Here is a 15,512-nt window from a genome sequence, read left to right on the forward strand (position 1 = left end):
TTACTGGGCCCGCTCGAGCAAATCGACGATCAACGGGAGGGCCTTTACCTTTACCTTACCTTTACCCATGACTTCGTATCATTACTACAGGTTTTCCTTGGTGGTGCTGTGTGTATACATGTTTGTTTGTGTGTGTGTTTTAATTTCTTTGGGTGAAGATGCCATAATTAGACTTACCCCAAGAAGCTCAGTTTAACTTGAATGCATCCCTACTTTCAAATGCTGTCATACTTTGAAGTACTGGGGAGTGTTAGGAAGATATGATTCATTTCATAATATCTTAGGACCTCTCCATACTCTGTCCCATTATCCTCAAAGGAGTCTGTATACTGGAACTTATCACCAGGAGCACCAATTCTATAAAGAGTATTTCCTTGGGCTGGAGAGATAGTAGAGCATACAGGGCATTTGTCTTGTATCACACAAATCCAGGTTCAATTCAGGGCATCCCATAAGGTCCCTGGAGCATCACCAGGAGTGATTTCTGAGTGCAAAGCCAGGAGTAACCCCAGTGCACTGCTTAGTGTGGCCCAAAACCCAAAAAACAAAAAAAAAGCATTTCCCTGTCTCCTCAGGTCAACAAATGGTAGTACCTGGTAGCAAATGGTCTGATTTCCCACTAGCTATGACAGGAACCAGCCCTGCCTGTGAACATGCTAGGCTGAAAATGGACAAACTGCCTCCCCAGAGAACCTCACCCAATGACTGATGAATAGCAGAATACTGGTGCATTTACGCTGTTGTCTTCTAAAATTCCCTAGCAGGATTAAATCATGGGTACATATTTTTCTTTTAAATAAAACTTCTTTCCCTTGTCTATTCCAGTGTTTCTCAATTGGGAACCACATGACTCCCTATCACTTCCCTGGGATATCCCAAGGGGGCTACAGGTAAATATCACATGAATGAGAGGTCACATTATGAGACTAGGGTCCAACTGGTAGGATGAGGAACAACAGGAAGGTAATAAGGTCCGGAGTGAGTAATGGATGAAAAAAAAATAAGAATGAGAAAACATCTTGCAAAAATGTCAGGTTTTACATATCCAAGTTTTGGGGGGAAATAAATTCTAAAGTCATTGCTCTTGGAGCCAAAGACCAAATGCATTTGTTGGGAAATCATCTAATTTCTTCATGTTTCTCTATCCTATGAGTGCCAAATAGGCATAATACCTATTCCTTAGGGTTTAAGAGAAATTTGAAATTACATTAGAAAATTTTTGACACTTAGAAGGATCTCAACTGTATTTGTTGAATGCCAATATAATTTATGTAGACTAACTACTCATTCTCATTTTCATGTTTATGAAAATGACCTGTACACAGAGATTGCACATAAATTGGAATTTAATACCTTCTAGGCCAATGAAACTATTATTGAAATGAGATTTCTCAGTTGGAGTTTACATTGTAATTATATATTTCATGGTAACTATTTCCTCAAAATACTCTGCTCTTGAGTTTTTGGGTATTTCCCCACAAGTTCTGGTTTTAAAAATAGTGTTAATTTTCATAAGTCTCTTTAAAAATTACTTTAAAATAATACCAGAGAGCTGCGTATATGAATCAATGGTAAAGTGCGTGCTCTGCATGTGTCAGACCTGGGTTTGGTCCCCAGTATCACATGGTTCCCCAAGCACTACCAGATATTGACCCCTACCCCTCATTCCCTAAATAAGGTCGGCCCATAAACCCAGGAACAATGTACTCATAGCTCAGGGTAGATAGTGGCCCTCCCAACAATGTCCACATTCTAATCTCTGAAATATGTGCAGTTACTTTCTGTGACAAAGAGTTTGCAAATATGATGAAATTATGGATCTTGTGATAGGTAGATCATTTTTGAACTATCTGGGTGGACCTGGTAGAATCACAAGGGTTCTGAGAAGATGATGACTGAGAGGCAAAGAAAAGTGGAAAAGGAAGATGAGATTGGAGTGAGCAACCACAAGACAAGGACTTTTAGAAGCCTCTAGAAGTTGTAAAAGAAAGGGAGTGGATTCTCCCTGGAAGCTCTAGAACAAACCAGGCCTGTCACCTTAATTTTATCCCCATAAGATTCATTTTGAACTTTTAGAGCTGTAAAAGAACAAATGTGTATCATTTTAAGTAACCATGTTTGTGGAAAATTATTACAATAAGATTTCCTTAATAGAATTCAGAGACAAATCAGTTCTCAATGTGGAGCATGGTTTGCAGGAAGTAGTCCTCTGTTCCCGAATACAGGCCCTCCACACGAATCTGTCATTTCTTTCCTCTCATCATAGTTTTACCTGAACTCAATAGAAGAAAACATGGATAATGTGGAAAGCATGGATACACATTTTTATTGGTGTTGTTTTTTTTCTGGTATTTGTGCAATACCCACCAGTGCTAAGGACTTGCCCCTGGCTCTGCCCTCAGAAATTACTCCTGGCCTGGGACTGAAATTGGGCCAGTCACATGCAAAGCAAATGCCTTACTGGTTGCACTATCTCTCCCTTAATAGAAACTATTATAAATAGGGAGTTACTTGCTCCAAACTTGAGTTTAAAGAAAAAACAAATTTATAACTTTTTTTTCCTAATGTGCCCAAGGAAAAAAAGCTTTCCATGCTAGACCTTGGAACACAGTTCAAATTAATAAATGTTCTTGACTGGTACTATTCAACAGAAATATAATGGCCATGTATGGCATTTAAATTTTTGGGGTATCCACATTTAAAAAACTATGAGGTAAAGAGGTGAAATTTATTTTAGCAGTGTATTTGAATTGAAGGCAGCATACTCACAATAGAATTTAAACTTGTCAAATGATTAGTGCCACATTTCACTTCTTTTTTCCATGTAAAACCTTGGAAATCCAATGTGGATTTGCTACACACAGTACAACTCATCTTGAACTGGTCACACAGCCAGTGCTCAGTTGTTACTTGGGCTGGTGATTCCTATTAATTGCACTGGACACAGCAAGTCTAGAATCCAAAGTGACAATAAAACAGAGAGATATAGAGCTTGCACCAAATGTTGATAGCTATGAATGGGAGATGCATGCTACTAATGATGTCTTCATTTGATGAGTGTTCTTTGTCTATTATGCTCCAGCATCATTTAAGAAGGTACCAGTTTTAAAGTCGCTAATATTACAGTACTGTGCTTCCATTGGAGAAAATCCCCCTAACTGGTGCTTATATTAAAAATCTCTACATAGTGGTTACAATTTGTCGTTGCTTTTTTTTCTTTTTGGGTCACACTCAGTGATGCTCATAGGTTTCTCCTGGCTCTTCACTCAGGAATTACTCCTGGTGGTGCTCGGGGGGGGGGGGGGCATATGGGATGCTGGGGATCGAATCCAGTTTGACTGCGTGCAAGGCAAGTGCCCTACCCGCTGTACTACCACTCCGGCCCCAGTGGTTACAATTTGTACTGAAGATATGAAGCCTTAGGAAATGACCAGTGGACACCCGTTCCCATGCTGAGAGTCTCGTCTTCCATAAATGTGGCATCAGGAATGTGGAGTCTGGAGCTGATTAAATAGGGTTTCTGGGCAAAGCCTGAAGAGTCAACCCTTGACATTTCCAGGCTTGTGGAGCAGAGAGATAATCAAAGAACGCCTGGAACCTGATCCCATGTCAAGAAATCACGTTTCGCATCTTGAAAACTGCAGAATCTCAGCTTCTTGACACGGCTTCTCCATTTTAATATACTTCGGTTTATGCAGGGGCTTTTCAGATTCTAATTTAATTTGGTGGGGCTTTGAAAGCGAAGCTCCTGGAGGTCGGTTTGCCGACTAAGAAAGAACTATTAATCAAATCTCTAAATAGCGTTTGGTCTTTCTGAAGTGGGCTTCCTAGCAATACAAGAATCTCCAACGTGCAAGGAAAATATGATTATGAGCAAATTGCATCTGCTTACATTTTTATCATGAAAAGGAAATTGAAACTTGCCATCAGACATTTGCTGAACTGGTTTGAAGTTGGTTCTGTTTGAACTTCCAAATCCGTTAATACTATGACTAGCTCTGATTGAATGATTCCCCCCCCCCCCCAAGTCAGAATCAGGCTTACCTCTAAGATGTCTTGCACCAAACGAAACTTTTTGCCTGTCCTTCCCAGGAACTAAGCTATGTTCCTTAAAACATCCTGAAACATCGCAGTAGTGCTGTATTTCTCTCAGCTGCTGTGGGGGATGGGGATTCAACAGTGTCCCGGGTCACGTTTGGGGGCGGTTGCATGGGGAAGCCACAGATGCTGCATAAAGTCTACAGCACAGGAGTCGGCGTCCAGTGCCCCAGTAACTGTCCAGCCCAGCCCCAGGGTCAGTAACGCCCGAGCACAGAAATTTGCTGGAGGGGACACCTTGAAGGCGAAACATGCTGTGGGACCAGCAGGAGCCCCGCAGGGCCGTGGGGTCCCTGAGGCTACCCCCGTGCGCTGCGAAGAGCAGAGTCCTGGCCACACGGCCAGGTGCCCACGGTGCCATCACTGTCGCGCGCCTTATCCCCTCTGTGCACCCTTCTGTGCAGCAGGAGGCGACGAGCCCCTGTTGCAAGGAGCGACTCGGGGGTCCTGACGCGGTTCCTGGTCCTCAGGAGCTGAGCAGCGGGCTGAATCCATATGCTGCGACAGTCGCGTCCTTTCTGTCGCGTTCCTCAGTCCCAGTGAGAAAGGCACTGGGTCGAGCAACCCTCCTTCTGGCCAGCTCTGCCCAGCCCGTGCACACGCCGTCATCCTCTTTCCGACTCAATTCCCCAGGAAAACCGGAGACTGACAGTGGCTGTCCTCAGAACGGGACAGTTGCACCCACCCGGCTCTCACCCGGCCACCCACCCACCAGAGCCCGCCGTATATGCCCGCAGACCATCACTTAGGAGCGCGCCCACCGGCTGCACGCAGAGTCTACCCTTCCCGGTCACGCGTGCCAGGCGAGGACCGCGGAGATGGGCGCACAGGGGCGCGGAGAGGGGAGCCCAGCGGACACACAGGCACACCCCCCTGCACGAGCGCCCGCAGCAGCTGGGGACAAAGGAGCCCGCGGAGGAGCCGGGACTGGAGGGGGTGCGATCGCAACGCAGACACTCACCTGGCCGCGTGTCCTAAGCCACCTGCCACCCACGGCAGCAGCAAGGCAAGCCCCAGAGCCCAGGGCGGCGGCATCTCGGCTCGGGTCACCTTCGGCCGCCTCCTCCCGCTGCCCTCGGGAAGGCGCCGCGGGGCGAATCCCGGGTGCTGAGCTGTCTTCTGCGGCTCTCCCCAGCGGCGCGGTGCCTCGACTTCTCCCAGACGCGGTCCCTGCAGGCGGCAAGGCGAGGTCCAGAGCTGAGACGTGGGTGTTGGGGGCTTCGGGAGACGTGGGGGCGCCCGGGAGGGCAGGGCGCAGCGGCTCCTCGGCGGGGAGGGCTCAGCTGGCCGGGTAAGCCAGGGAAGGCGGGGCGGGCTGAGCACATCTGGCTGGGACCCGCCTCCAACGCTACCAGCGCACCCTCCCCGCGCTCGGCTCTCCCAGAAACTTTTGACCCCCCCAACCCCAGGCTTAGTCCATCTCACTCCTGAGAGAGCCGCCGCCCAGCACATCTCTCTCAGGTGGGACCCATTTCTGCGCTCCACGCGTCTGCTAGCCAGCCACAGACGTTTAGAAGGTTCTTTGCGAACGGCACTTGGGTCTTACCTGTGTTTCTATTTCCCTGCCCTGCTGGGGTTTCTTTTGCAGCATGACAATCTCAGGCTGCTGGAGCAGGCAGGGCACTAGACTGTGCAACGCTGCCTTTGAGAAACACCCTCCCCCCGCCCCCCAGGCACATTTGCAACCGTTCACTCATGTAGGACCACAACGATGCGGGAATATAGTCACAATCACCGAACAACGTTTGGAAAATCCCCAGGTAGCACATACAAGATTGGTTCCAATAGACCCTTCCCTATAGGTTCAATGTGCGGTGAACCATCACAGCTTGTGGAATTTCAGTCTAGACATTCACACAGGGGGAATTAACACAACTGCCGTTGCCCCTGTTGTTAAGGAAATCCTGACTTTCATGAGTCAGTATGGAAACTCAAGGCAGAAATGGGAATGATGTGAGTTTGAACACTTGTTAGAGTACTTAGACATTTGCCCTGGCAACTTGTTACGATAGAATGAATGATTGGTTTCTCCTTCACCCTCTCCCCACATCCACACCCTTTGGCTTCCCAGCGCACGAATTTGTGGCCTCACACTCTGGATTTGGAGGTGGCTGTGTGACTTGCATTGACGGATGGCATAGGGCAGCAGCTAGCAAAGTTGCCTATGCTGGAGACATCCGAGTCTCTACCAGGGACATAAGAAGACCTTGTCCCAGCAAGTCTTGCAATATAAGGAGAAGGAAGAACTGCTGGGCACAGAATCACCTGGTTGAGTCTAGTGTGTATTGGTCAGCTGCAGACATGTGAATGAGCTCAGACAAAATCAGCAGTTGAGGGTCAAGCAGACTTAATTGAGTCTTACTCAGCAATAACTCCCGCATGCCTGTGACCTGGTATTTGCAATAACATGAAGGATATGGAGAAAGAGGAAGTTTGTATTGATTATGAGCTCAAGTCACACTTATATAACGGGAATACACCTTAATTCTAGCCAATTACATATGAGAAGTGGAGGTGGGAAAGATCCCCGCTCTAGATGTGCCATTCATACCAGACATAGCTATGTTTAGATAGATTTTCTCTTTTAGCAATTGAAAGCATCCCAACACATTCAGTATTTTTGATTAGAAAACAGGTGATTGAGCTGTCCATTACCAATAGCAACAGGCATTATGGGCAAACACTTTTCATGCTGTATCTGACTGAACACCCACAACTTTGAGTAGGGGATCATTAGCTCCACCATGTTTAAAGTGTCAAGAATCTAAGAGGCAGAGGGACTAAGTGCCTTGCTAAAGATCACACCACTGACAAATGTAGAACTGGATTTAGAATTCAAGACCCTTCTCCCCTGGACTCTGTTGCTGTTATAGAAATCCCTTTTCTCATCTTCTTACTCTTTCATGGCTTCAGCCTCATGAATTAAAAAAATAATGTCACTAGAACTTATTGTACTCTTCCCACAATAACTAGTTCCATTTACTGAACATGTTAAACTTGAAATAATATGAGGTATAAACTGCAGTTATATGTAGTACTGTAGCATTGTTCTCCTGTTGTTCATTGATTTGCTCAAACGGGCACCAGTAACATCTCCATCGTGAGACTTGTTGTTACTGTTTTTGGCATAGCGAATACACCACAGGCTCTTCTGTGGGGGCGGGATACTCTCGGTAGCTTGCCAGGCTCTCCGAGAGGGACGGAGGAATAAAACCCAGGTCAGCCACATGCAAGGCAAACACCCTACCACTGTGCTATCACTCCAGCCATTTACATGTACAAATATTTATACCTGCTAATGGAATGTATCATATGATTTGATGTGGGTTTTTCATAAGCAGACTGTGAGGCAAAGGTTCAGTGGAAGTAGTTTATTCCAGAGGCATAGGAAGCACTGGTAGGAGAGTGAGTTAGGGAAGAAAAGGAAAATAATAGCATGTGGATGTTAGTTATCTTTCAGGTCACTCACAGTTCATACTGTTGGGGATTTCCCTGAGCCAGTATAGAACATGTGTCTCCACATGAATGCACCCAAACAAGGAGGGGGAGCAAGGACATTAATACATTATCTCCATTTCAGTCTCCATTTAGTTACTGGCTGAAGTTTTCTACCAGGGCTCTAGTCTGTGGGTTTTTGCATACTGAGGGCATAGTGGGACAAGGAAAGGACTGAGATCTATAGATACCTACTGGAAGGGCAAGGCCCAGGGGGAGATATGGGAAAGTTTGATTTCCTTTCTAGAAGAGGGATATTGGCTACTACTCAATGACTAGAAATGGAATTGAAAAATTAGAGTTTTGCCCATGCCAATTTTCTCCAAAAATTTGTATTCAAATACTCCATACTCCAAATACTACAGACAACCTATTATTTTTAAAATTTACAATAAATAATGATTAATATAAGCATGACTACATCTATTTTCTTGGCATTGAATTAAAAGAGTCACAATACCAATCCTCATATCATAGATCTGTCATTTTGAAATCTTAATATCAAGAATGGGATATAATTTCTGAATTTTTCTTCTGTAGCTGACTTTTCTAGATTTAAATTTGGTGATAAACACACAACAGGAAGCTCCCAGAGTTCAAATTTTCCTCAGCCAGCTCATCTAATTTTTCTGGAAGGATAGATCTGGACAAAGGCACTTTCAGATGCTATGAAGAATGGACAAGGTACCTGGAAATGATGTATTGCCAGGTGAAATTTTGGCTATGTATTGACACACAGAAGCAGGTGTTTTTAATAAACATACTGGCCCTGCTGACTTTGAAGAGCTATACTCTTAAGGGGGCCATACTGCATTTGACAAAGGAGAAACAGTCTTTGATCAGAATCCCATAAAATCATCACACCTTTTACAGGGCTACATTTGCCCCCAATCTTTTTCCACTTAGCCCCCTACATGGAACAGGTGTTGAGGGATATTTTGTGCATTCTGAATAGAGACACATAAAATGTTGAACATAATGTGCCTGGTGCTGAGATTCCAAAATGATATTAAATAGCAGCACCAGAAGCAAAGCACTGTCGGATGAAAGAGCTGTGTGGGCGAGTGTCTAAGTCAGAAAGAAGTTTCAAACTTTAATGCCAATGCATATTACCTGGGAGGTTTTTCTTAAAATGAAGATTCTGATTATGTGTCTGTGGAGATAGGCCTGATCTCAATTAGTAGCAGGACCCCAAGGGATGTGCTTACTATTTTTTTTGAGAACCACTAAGGGTCTAGGTCTTAGGTCTTGAGAACTGATCAGAAGTTCTCAAGTTCAACAGCGAACTAAGATCATCTGGGAAGCTTTAAGGGGACTGATTCCTGGGCCCCCACCTCCAGAGATTCAAATGTCTGCACTATGGCCCAGGCAGGCATGGAGACACTTAGAAACTTCTTGGGTGTTCCAATGGAGAGGCAAGACTGAGAAGAATGGATCTGAACCAACTCTGACATTTTACAGATGGGAAACACCAAGTTCCAACTTTGACCAAAGTCACACAGAAAAAGAATTCATGTCTCCGTGCTTCCATCACAGTGCTTCCACGCAAATGTCTTGACATTTCCTTGAATACCATTCCAACTTTAGAGAAAAATGGCGTCTCTAATTTCTCAGTCTTCTACATCAATTGAAGTCCAGTGACACATTCTAGGAATTATTCTTCTTGTTCTATGAAAAGATTTAATGAAGTGTAAGAGTTTCAAACTGATGCTGCTAAAATCTGCAAGAGAAGGTTTCTGGAGATATTGAGGTTTGTAATGTTTTTCTTCATGATATACCTGTCAAGGACACCCATCTTTGAAATTCTATGGCAGAAGAAAAATATCAAACTCTTTCCCCTCTCCCCATTCTCTATATTCTCTATCCCTTGCTCAAACGTTTTTGGAATGTGCATAGAGCTGGTTATGTACTGGCATTGGGGACTGCATGGTGGAAATATGCACACTGATAGTAGCACTGTAGCACTGTTCCCCGTTGTGCATCCATTTGCTTGAGCGGGCACCAGTAACGTCTCCATTGTGAGACTTGTTACTGTTTTTGGCATATCGAATATGCCACAGGGAGCTTTCCAGGCTCTGCTGTGTGGGAGGGATACTCTCGGTAGCTTGCTGGGCTCTCCAAGAGGGACAGAGGAATCGAACCCGGGTCAGCTGCATGCAAGACAAACGCCCTACCCACTGTGCTATCACTCCAGCCCACTGATAGTACTTCATTAAATTTTCTCCCCGGTATTGATTCAGTAAGATGACTTAGGATCTTTTAGATGTAGTGACAACATGAGCAAAAATAGAATACAAAACTGTCAGGACTTTATATTTTGAGGGTGCCTTCCAATCACCCTCGAAAAAATATTTGTCCCCTTCTCTGCAATGAACCCTATTGGACAGGGGTTGTCTTTAGACATTTCTCCTCTCCTCGCAACTTTCAAATATGCAGTTTAGTCAAGTTATCTGCAATCACCATGTCCAGATCTTGTTTATTTAATAACTGCAAGTTTGTCTTTTTCTCTTTTAACCTCACTTTTGCTTTTTTCCTCTGGTCCCAACAGATGCATATTGTTAAAGAAGACCAGATGTTCTAAGAACCACAGGAGAGTTATTATGCCCATGTCATCGGATGTTATTCAACATATGACTCATCAATAGGTGAGTCATTATTGACAGACACATTTAGAACAATTAATAAACACAACAACATTCAATAGGTACCTGAAGATCAGAGACTGGGTAATTTTACATAAAAATCAGAAGTCACACTTAAGATATAAAGTCTTGATAGTCTCCTCTTCTACTTTTGCCCATGTCTCTACATCTAAGAGATACTAAGGAGTCTTATTCTATGCTTGTCTGGCACACTTTTGAGACAGCAGATAATTGTTATCTAGTCTATTCCTTCCTGTTCTTTTATTCTTTCCTGGGTGCACATTTGCAAACCCTTTGCACTCTAATACTTAAACTATCTTACCTAGAGACATGGTCTGCCCTTGGGTTTTTGGTTAGGAGAATGAATTCCCACATCAGTCAGAAAAATCCTCATCATAAGAAGAAAAAAACATTTGTTATGGTGGTAATGATAACTTACATACTGATCACTGGATGACATACATAAATGTGAAGTCATGATCCTGTGTACCTGAAACTTATATAACATGACAAACTTTGTCAATTCTTGAAACTGTCCACTTGATAATTGAGAGATAGCTATTGTGGATTGATTATTAGTTCTAAGCCTTTTACTTGATGACTTGATATTGATTTGATCGCTCATCGGTTTGCTCAAGCAGGCACCAGTAACGTCTCCATTTGTCCCTGACGCGTGCCAGTGTAGCCCAATGGCGTCTGCTCACTACAGGAACACGAAGAGCCTCAAACCGTTTGTTCAGGGTCTTGACGAAGAACTCTGACCATCTTGTAGGTGAGCAGTCATGCGTTCTTTTGACATCACGTGGAATCCAGTCAGTAACAGCTCTAGTCCAGCAGTTGTCTTCAAATCACGTTATGTGTCCAGCCAATCTGATTTTCGATGCCTTGGCAAACGAGACATCCCTAATTCTCGATTATCCACGGAGGTCAGTCGGAACTCCGGTTTCCTTCTCTCACTTGAGTGAAGCGTAATACTCCAAGTATAGCTCTTTTGATTCCTCTTTGGAAGACCCTAAAAGCGTTCTCATCCTGTTTTCGTAGGGCCCAGGTCTCCGAGGCATATGTTAGTGCAGGGAGAATGGTGGAGTCGAAGAGAGGTGACCGAAGTCGTAGGTTCTTCATCCTCTTAGCTATTCCTTCGACGCTCTTGAAGGCATTCCACACCACTCTCTTCTTCCTGCACAGCTCAGGTGCCAGGTCGTTCGTCATGTTGAATTCTCAAACTAGGTACACATAACTGCTGCATTCGGAGGCCTTTTACAGAGCAATTATTTACTCTTGAAAGCACTGTAGAAGGCTAAGATTACACAGATGGGTCATTTGAGGTTACGAGCAGTTAGCTATTTCTTCTAAGGTCCCTCTCAATGTAATAGAAAGAATATGGATTTTAAAGTCACCAGAGATTAATTTTTGTCTCTATATTTCGCTCTTCAATATAGTGAGTCATACCTGGGGGCTTACATGGTAGAGTCAACCCATGTCTTTGTGTGTAGGGAGTATGTTCAGTTGAGGGGGTCACTTGGCTTCATCTGATTTTAAGGGAGCATATGGCATATTGAAAGTCACTACCACATAGAAAAATCTCCCTACCTGGAGTTAAATCTTTGTCAGAATGCTAGCTCTCTTGAATTTATCCAGATTCCTAAATTACCACTTAAGACCCTCTGTCATCAGGAGCTTTACGTTTTGTCTTCATTGGGTGGAGGTATGGCTTGAGTCCATTCTATATACCTTCCTGCTGTTTCGTGTAAATATCCTTTAGTGTCTTCCTGTTCACAGTTGAATGTAATAAAAACTTGGCATAGCCCTTCCAGACTTGTCTAGTGTTTTCCTGCATAAACCCTGTAGAACTAAACCAAGGCAGTTCTCTTTAGACAGACCTTCAAAGTAAAGACGTGGTCAAAGTCACCCTGATTTGATTTGGGAATGTATTCTTGAGAAACAGAACTGTATGATTGTCATTGTATGATGATAAAAAGTGGACTATAATAATGTAAAATGACAATTGTGATCTCTTATTTGAAGACTAAAAATAACAAAATTTGCTAAAAAATTACTTGAAGTTTTAGACATATGTGCCTATTTTGTAGGTCCCACATATGGTGTATTTCAGTGTTTCTTAGCCTTTTTCTGACCTTGGGGACCTTCTGGTTTTATTTCCTTCCTGTAGAGCACCTCCCCTACTTATTTGCCTTCCAGTCTCCTCCCATGCCCATCATTTATGATGTTTTCACTTGTGACATCCTTGTAATATCTTGGGGGCACACTGGGGCTAGATGGCCCCTAGTTGAAAGACATTGGTGTATACCATTCCTTTTAACAGTGTTGATTGTTGCCTTGACATTCACATGTTAACACTGCACTTAGGGTATACAGATAAATAAGACATAATCCATTGCCTTGGATTACAGAACTGTCAGTGTATCATTAGAATTGAAGACACATGTGTTTACAGAAGTTCTTCAGGATACTGTGTAAACAAGAAAGAAAGACATACTATTTTTTATGCCAATAAATACTTGTTCCTGTCTCATTCTCTACTCCCATGAATAATTTTTAGATGGTAAGTCACACTTACAAAATACAGTCACTGTCACTGTCACTGTTCTCCCATTGTTCATCGATTTGCTCGAGCGGGCCCAGTAACGTCTCCATTGGAGACTTCGTTGTTACTGTGTGTGGCATATCGAATACATCACGGGTAGCTTCCCAGGCTCTGCCGTAGGGGCGAGATACTCTCGGTAGCTTGCCGGGCTCTCCAAGAGGGGTGGAGTAATCGAACTCGGGTTGGCCATGTTGGCTGTGTGCAAGGCAAATGCCCTAATGCTGTGCTATCGCTCCAGCCCAGAAAATGCAGAACCTTGAAAATTGTATTCTCCCAGATAATAATTTGTCTCACACCTTATCATCAGAACCTTAGAAGTCCCGCTACTCTTGCATGGGGCAGCATATCTGGGGAGGAAAGAGCCTAGGGGAGGAAATAAGAATAAAAATTTGGTTCAGGATTCTATGAACTAGTTTTCCCCACTTGGGCAAGCTTCTTTGGGGCTCTATTTCTACATCTGTATTGTGATTAAAAGGGGTTCTGCGTACATTGGATTTATCAATGGGCTATAGGAATCAGCGACGAATTGGAAACAAGGCAGTGATGTGATATGTGACCATATATACTTGATAGTACTGAGATTTCTTCCTAGAAAATAAATTGGAGATCAAACCAGGATGCTACTTTGATGTTTCAGGGAACAGATGATAATGTGTTTGCATTACAGCAGTCACAACAGAGAGGAAGAGAATGAAGACAGTAGGGGATAGTGGAGGAAATCAGGATGAATTTGGGTGCTGGAAACAGACAACATCAAAGCCTTGGATTGTGTTACTGGGGACAAGTTATTAGCTTCTCTGCAACTCTGTTGTCTTATTGTTCAAAGAGGTGATATTACTATCTATCTCATAGCAAGTTCTCACATATTCCAACACTTCTTGAAAACCAGTAATGCTCACCACTGATTATCATCATTTATAGAATTTATTGCTGATGAACTATGTTTGTATTTCTTTGGACACTGCTGACATTTGGGTTCATATCATTCTTTGCTGGGGTCTGTCCTGTGCTTGGTGGGATGCTAAGCAAGAACCATGGCCTCTACCTACTAGAAGTCAGTATCACCCCTTCCTTCCAGCTATAAGGATCCAATGTGTATAACATGTATTTCCAGATTGGTAAACTCTCTGTATGAATGTATGAGTGAGTGTCTGTGCATGAGAGAGAGAGAGAGAGAGTAAATGAGTGAGAGAGAGTCACCTCCAGTTGAGAACCACGACCATAGAGAAAATCTCATTAAGCACATGCGGCAGGAACCCAAATGAAGAGGAAGCTAGGAATTTTCCTGATGACATCCCCAGTATTTTCTGAATTGGCCTTGCTGGTGGCCGCATAACAAGTTACACATGCTCTGGACATTTCCAGATCCATGCATATCTGACTGACTCCAACAGTCATGGCCTCTGATGGCCAAAGTCTGTGATGACCCCCTTGTAACACAGATCATAAGACTCAGGGATAAGTTTTCCTGGAGTAGACAACTCTCACATCTGGCAAACCCAGCATTAAACTCTAGTTTCCGGCTCACCTTGGCCCATTCATCTATGGTTTCCCTTATCTCATCATCCCTCCCAGTGATAGTTGTTTCTGAGAATCATCTGAAAATAAATAAATGACTTCTCTCCTTTTTTTCCCTCAGGGTCTGCTCCTTCAGTAGATGCTGCATTCTCAGGATAGGAGGTGGGCTTTGGAATCCCAAAGTCTATCTCTCGGAAGTACCTGCATTGTGTTGCTATATGTTGAAAATGAATAACCTCTTTCTCTGTACTACTGTTATGGGTATCTGCATTCCTGTTATCCTCTTCTGCTGCTTTTAAATATTTTGTTTGAATCACCATCAGCTCTAGCAGCCTCATTATCTCGAAGCAAAGAACTAAGCCTGTCCTCCTTTGGAAGAATCAATATATATGTTTAGAGGGCGGCTAGTTCTCTTATAAGCTTGTTCCTACAGGGCTACTAAAGTGGTACACTCTCTCTACAGCCACAGGCACCCGGGTCAGCATTAGGCGAGAGGGGACACCTGCATTTTTAGAAGTGTGCTGGCAGTGAGACTCAAACTTTAACAGCATCTGCACCAACACATGGCCTCTTCTCCCCCCAGGTACACTGGTGACAGGGGGCATGGCTTCCCAGTAGTACACCCTCATGTGGCTGCCAGTTAATATCCCCTTTCGTAGTGCATTGGATTCATATCTTAGCTTCCTATACCAAACTCTTACAAAGGTAGTCTAGCTACCCCAATCACATTAGGCCATTAGTCTACTAGCCTATCCTAATAAAAGTACTCCCCCAACTCACCAAAATAATGGTGAACACAAGAATCTGTACAACCCCAATCTAAATGAACGTGTCCCCTGAATAAGTGCCAAAGACCACATACAAATCACATAGGAGTACCAAAGAGGAGGTACTTGAAGGGGAAAGAGGAGACCACCATCTACCGAACTCGCCCAGAGTCCTCCCTGGCAGTGAGAAGGGGACACTGACAGTGATCTGGAAAGATCCACATCCAGACTACCACAGCAATGGGGGGGAAATGCAGATTCCAATCATGAGGAGTGGATGAAGGAAGGAAGCCTGAAGCCTCAACAAGGAATACCCACATACATAATAATCTCTCTGATATGGAATTTGGAGATAAAATAGTGAGAATATTTAATGATCTCAAATAA

At 43.8% G+C, this 15,512-nt stretch overlaps 1 protein-coding gene across 1 annotated transcript in view; it reads right to left on the reverse strand.

Moving 5' to 3' along the window:
- Positions 1-5,172, reverse strand: part of EGFL6 (EGF like domain multiple 6) — a 66,649-nt gene extending 61,477 nt beyond the window's left edge. Inside the window, exon 1 of the mRNA XM_056131287.1 lies at positions 5,060-5,172. Within this exon, the coding sequence (XP_055987262.1) occupies positions 5,060-5,133 (74 nt within the window). The 5' untranslated portion in view covers positions 5,134-5,172. The remainder of the gene's footprint in view (positions 1-5,059) is intronic.
- Between the last annotated feature and the right edge of the window lie 10,340 nt (positions 5,173-15,512).

Source organism: Sorex fumeus, unplaced genomic scaffold (assembly GCF_029834395.1).
Source record: "Sorex fumeus unplaced genomic scaffold, SorFum_2.1 ptg000086l, whole genome shotgun sequence".
Lineage (NCBI taxonomy): Eukaryota > Metazoa > Chordata > Mammalia > Eulipotyphla > Soricidae > Sorex > Sorex fumeus.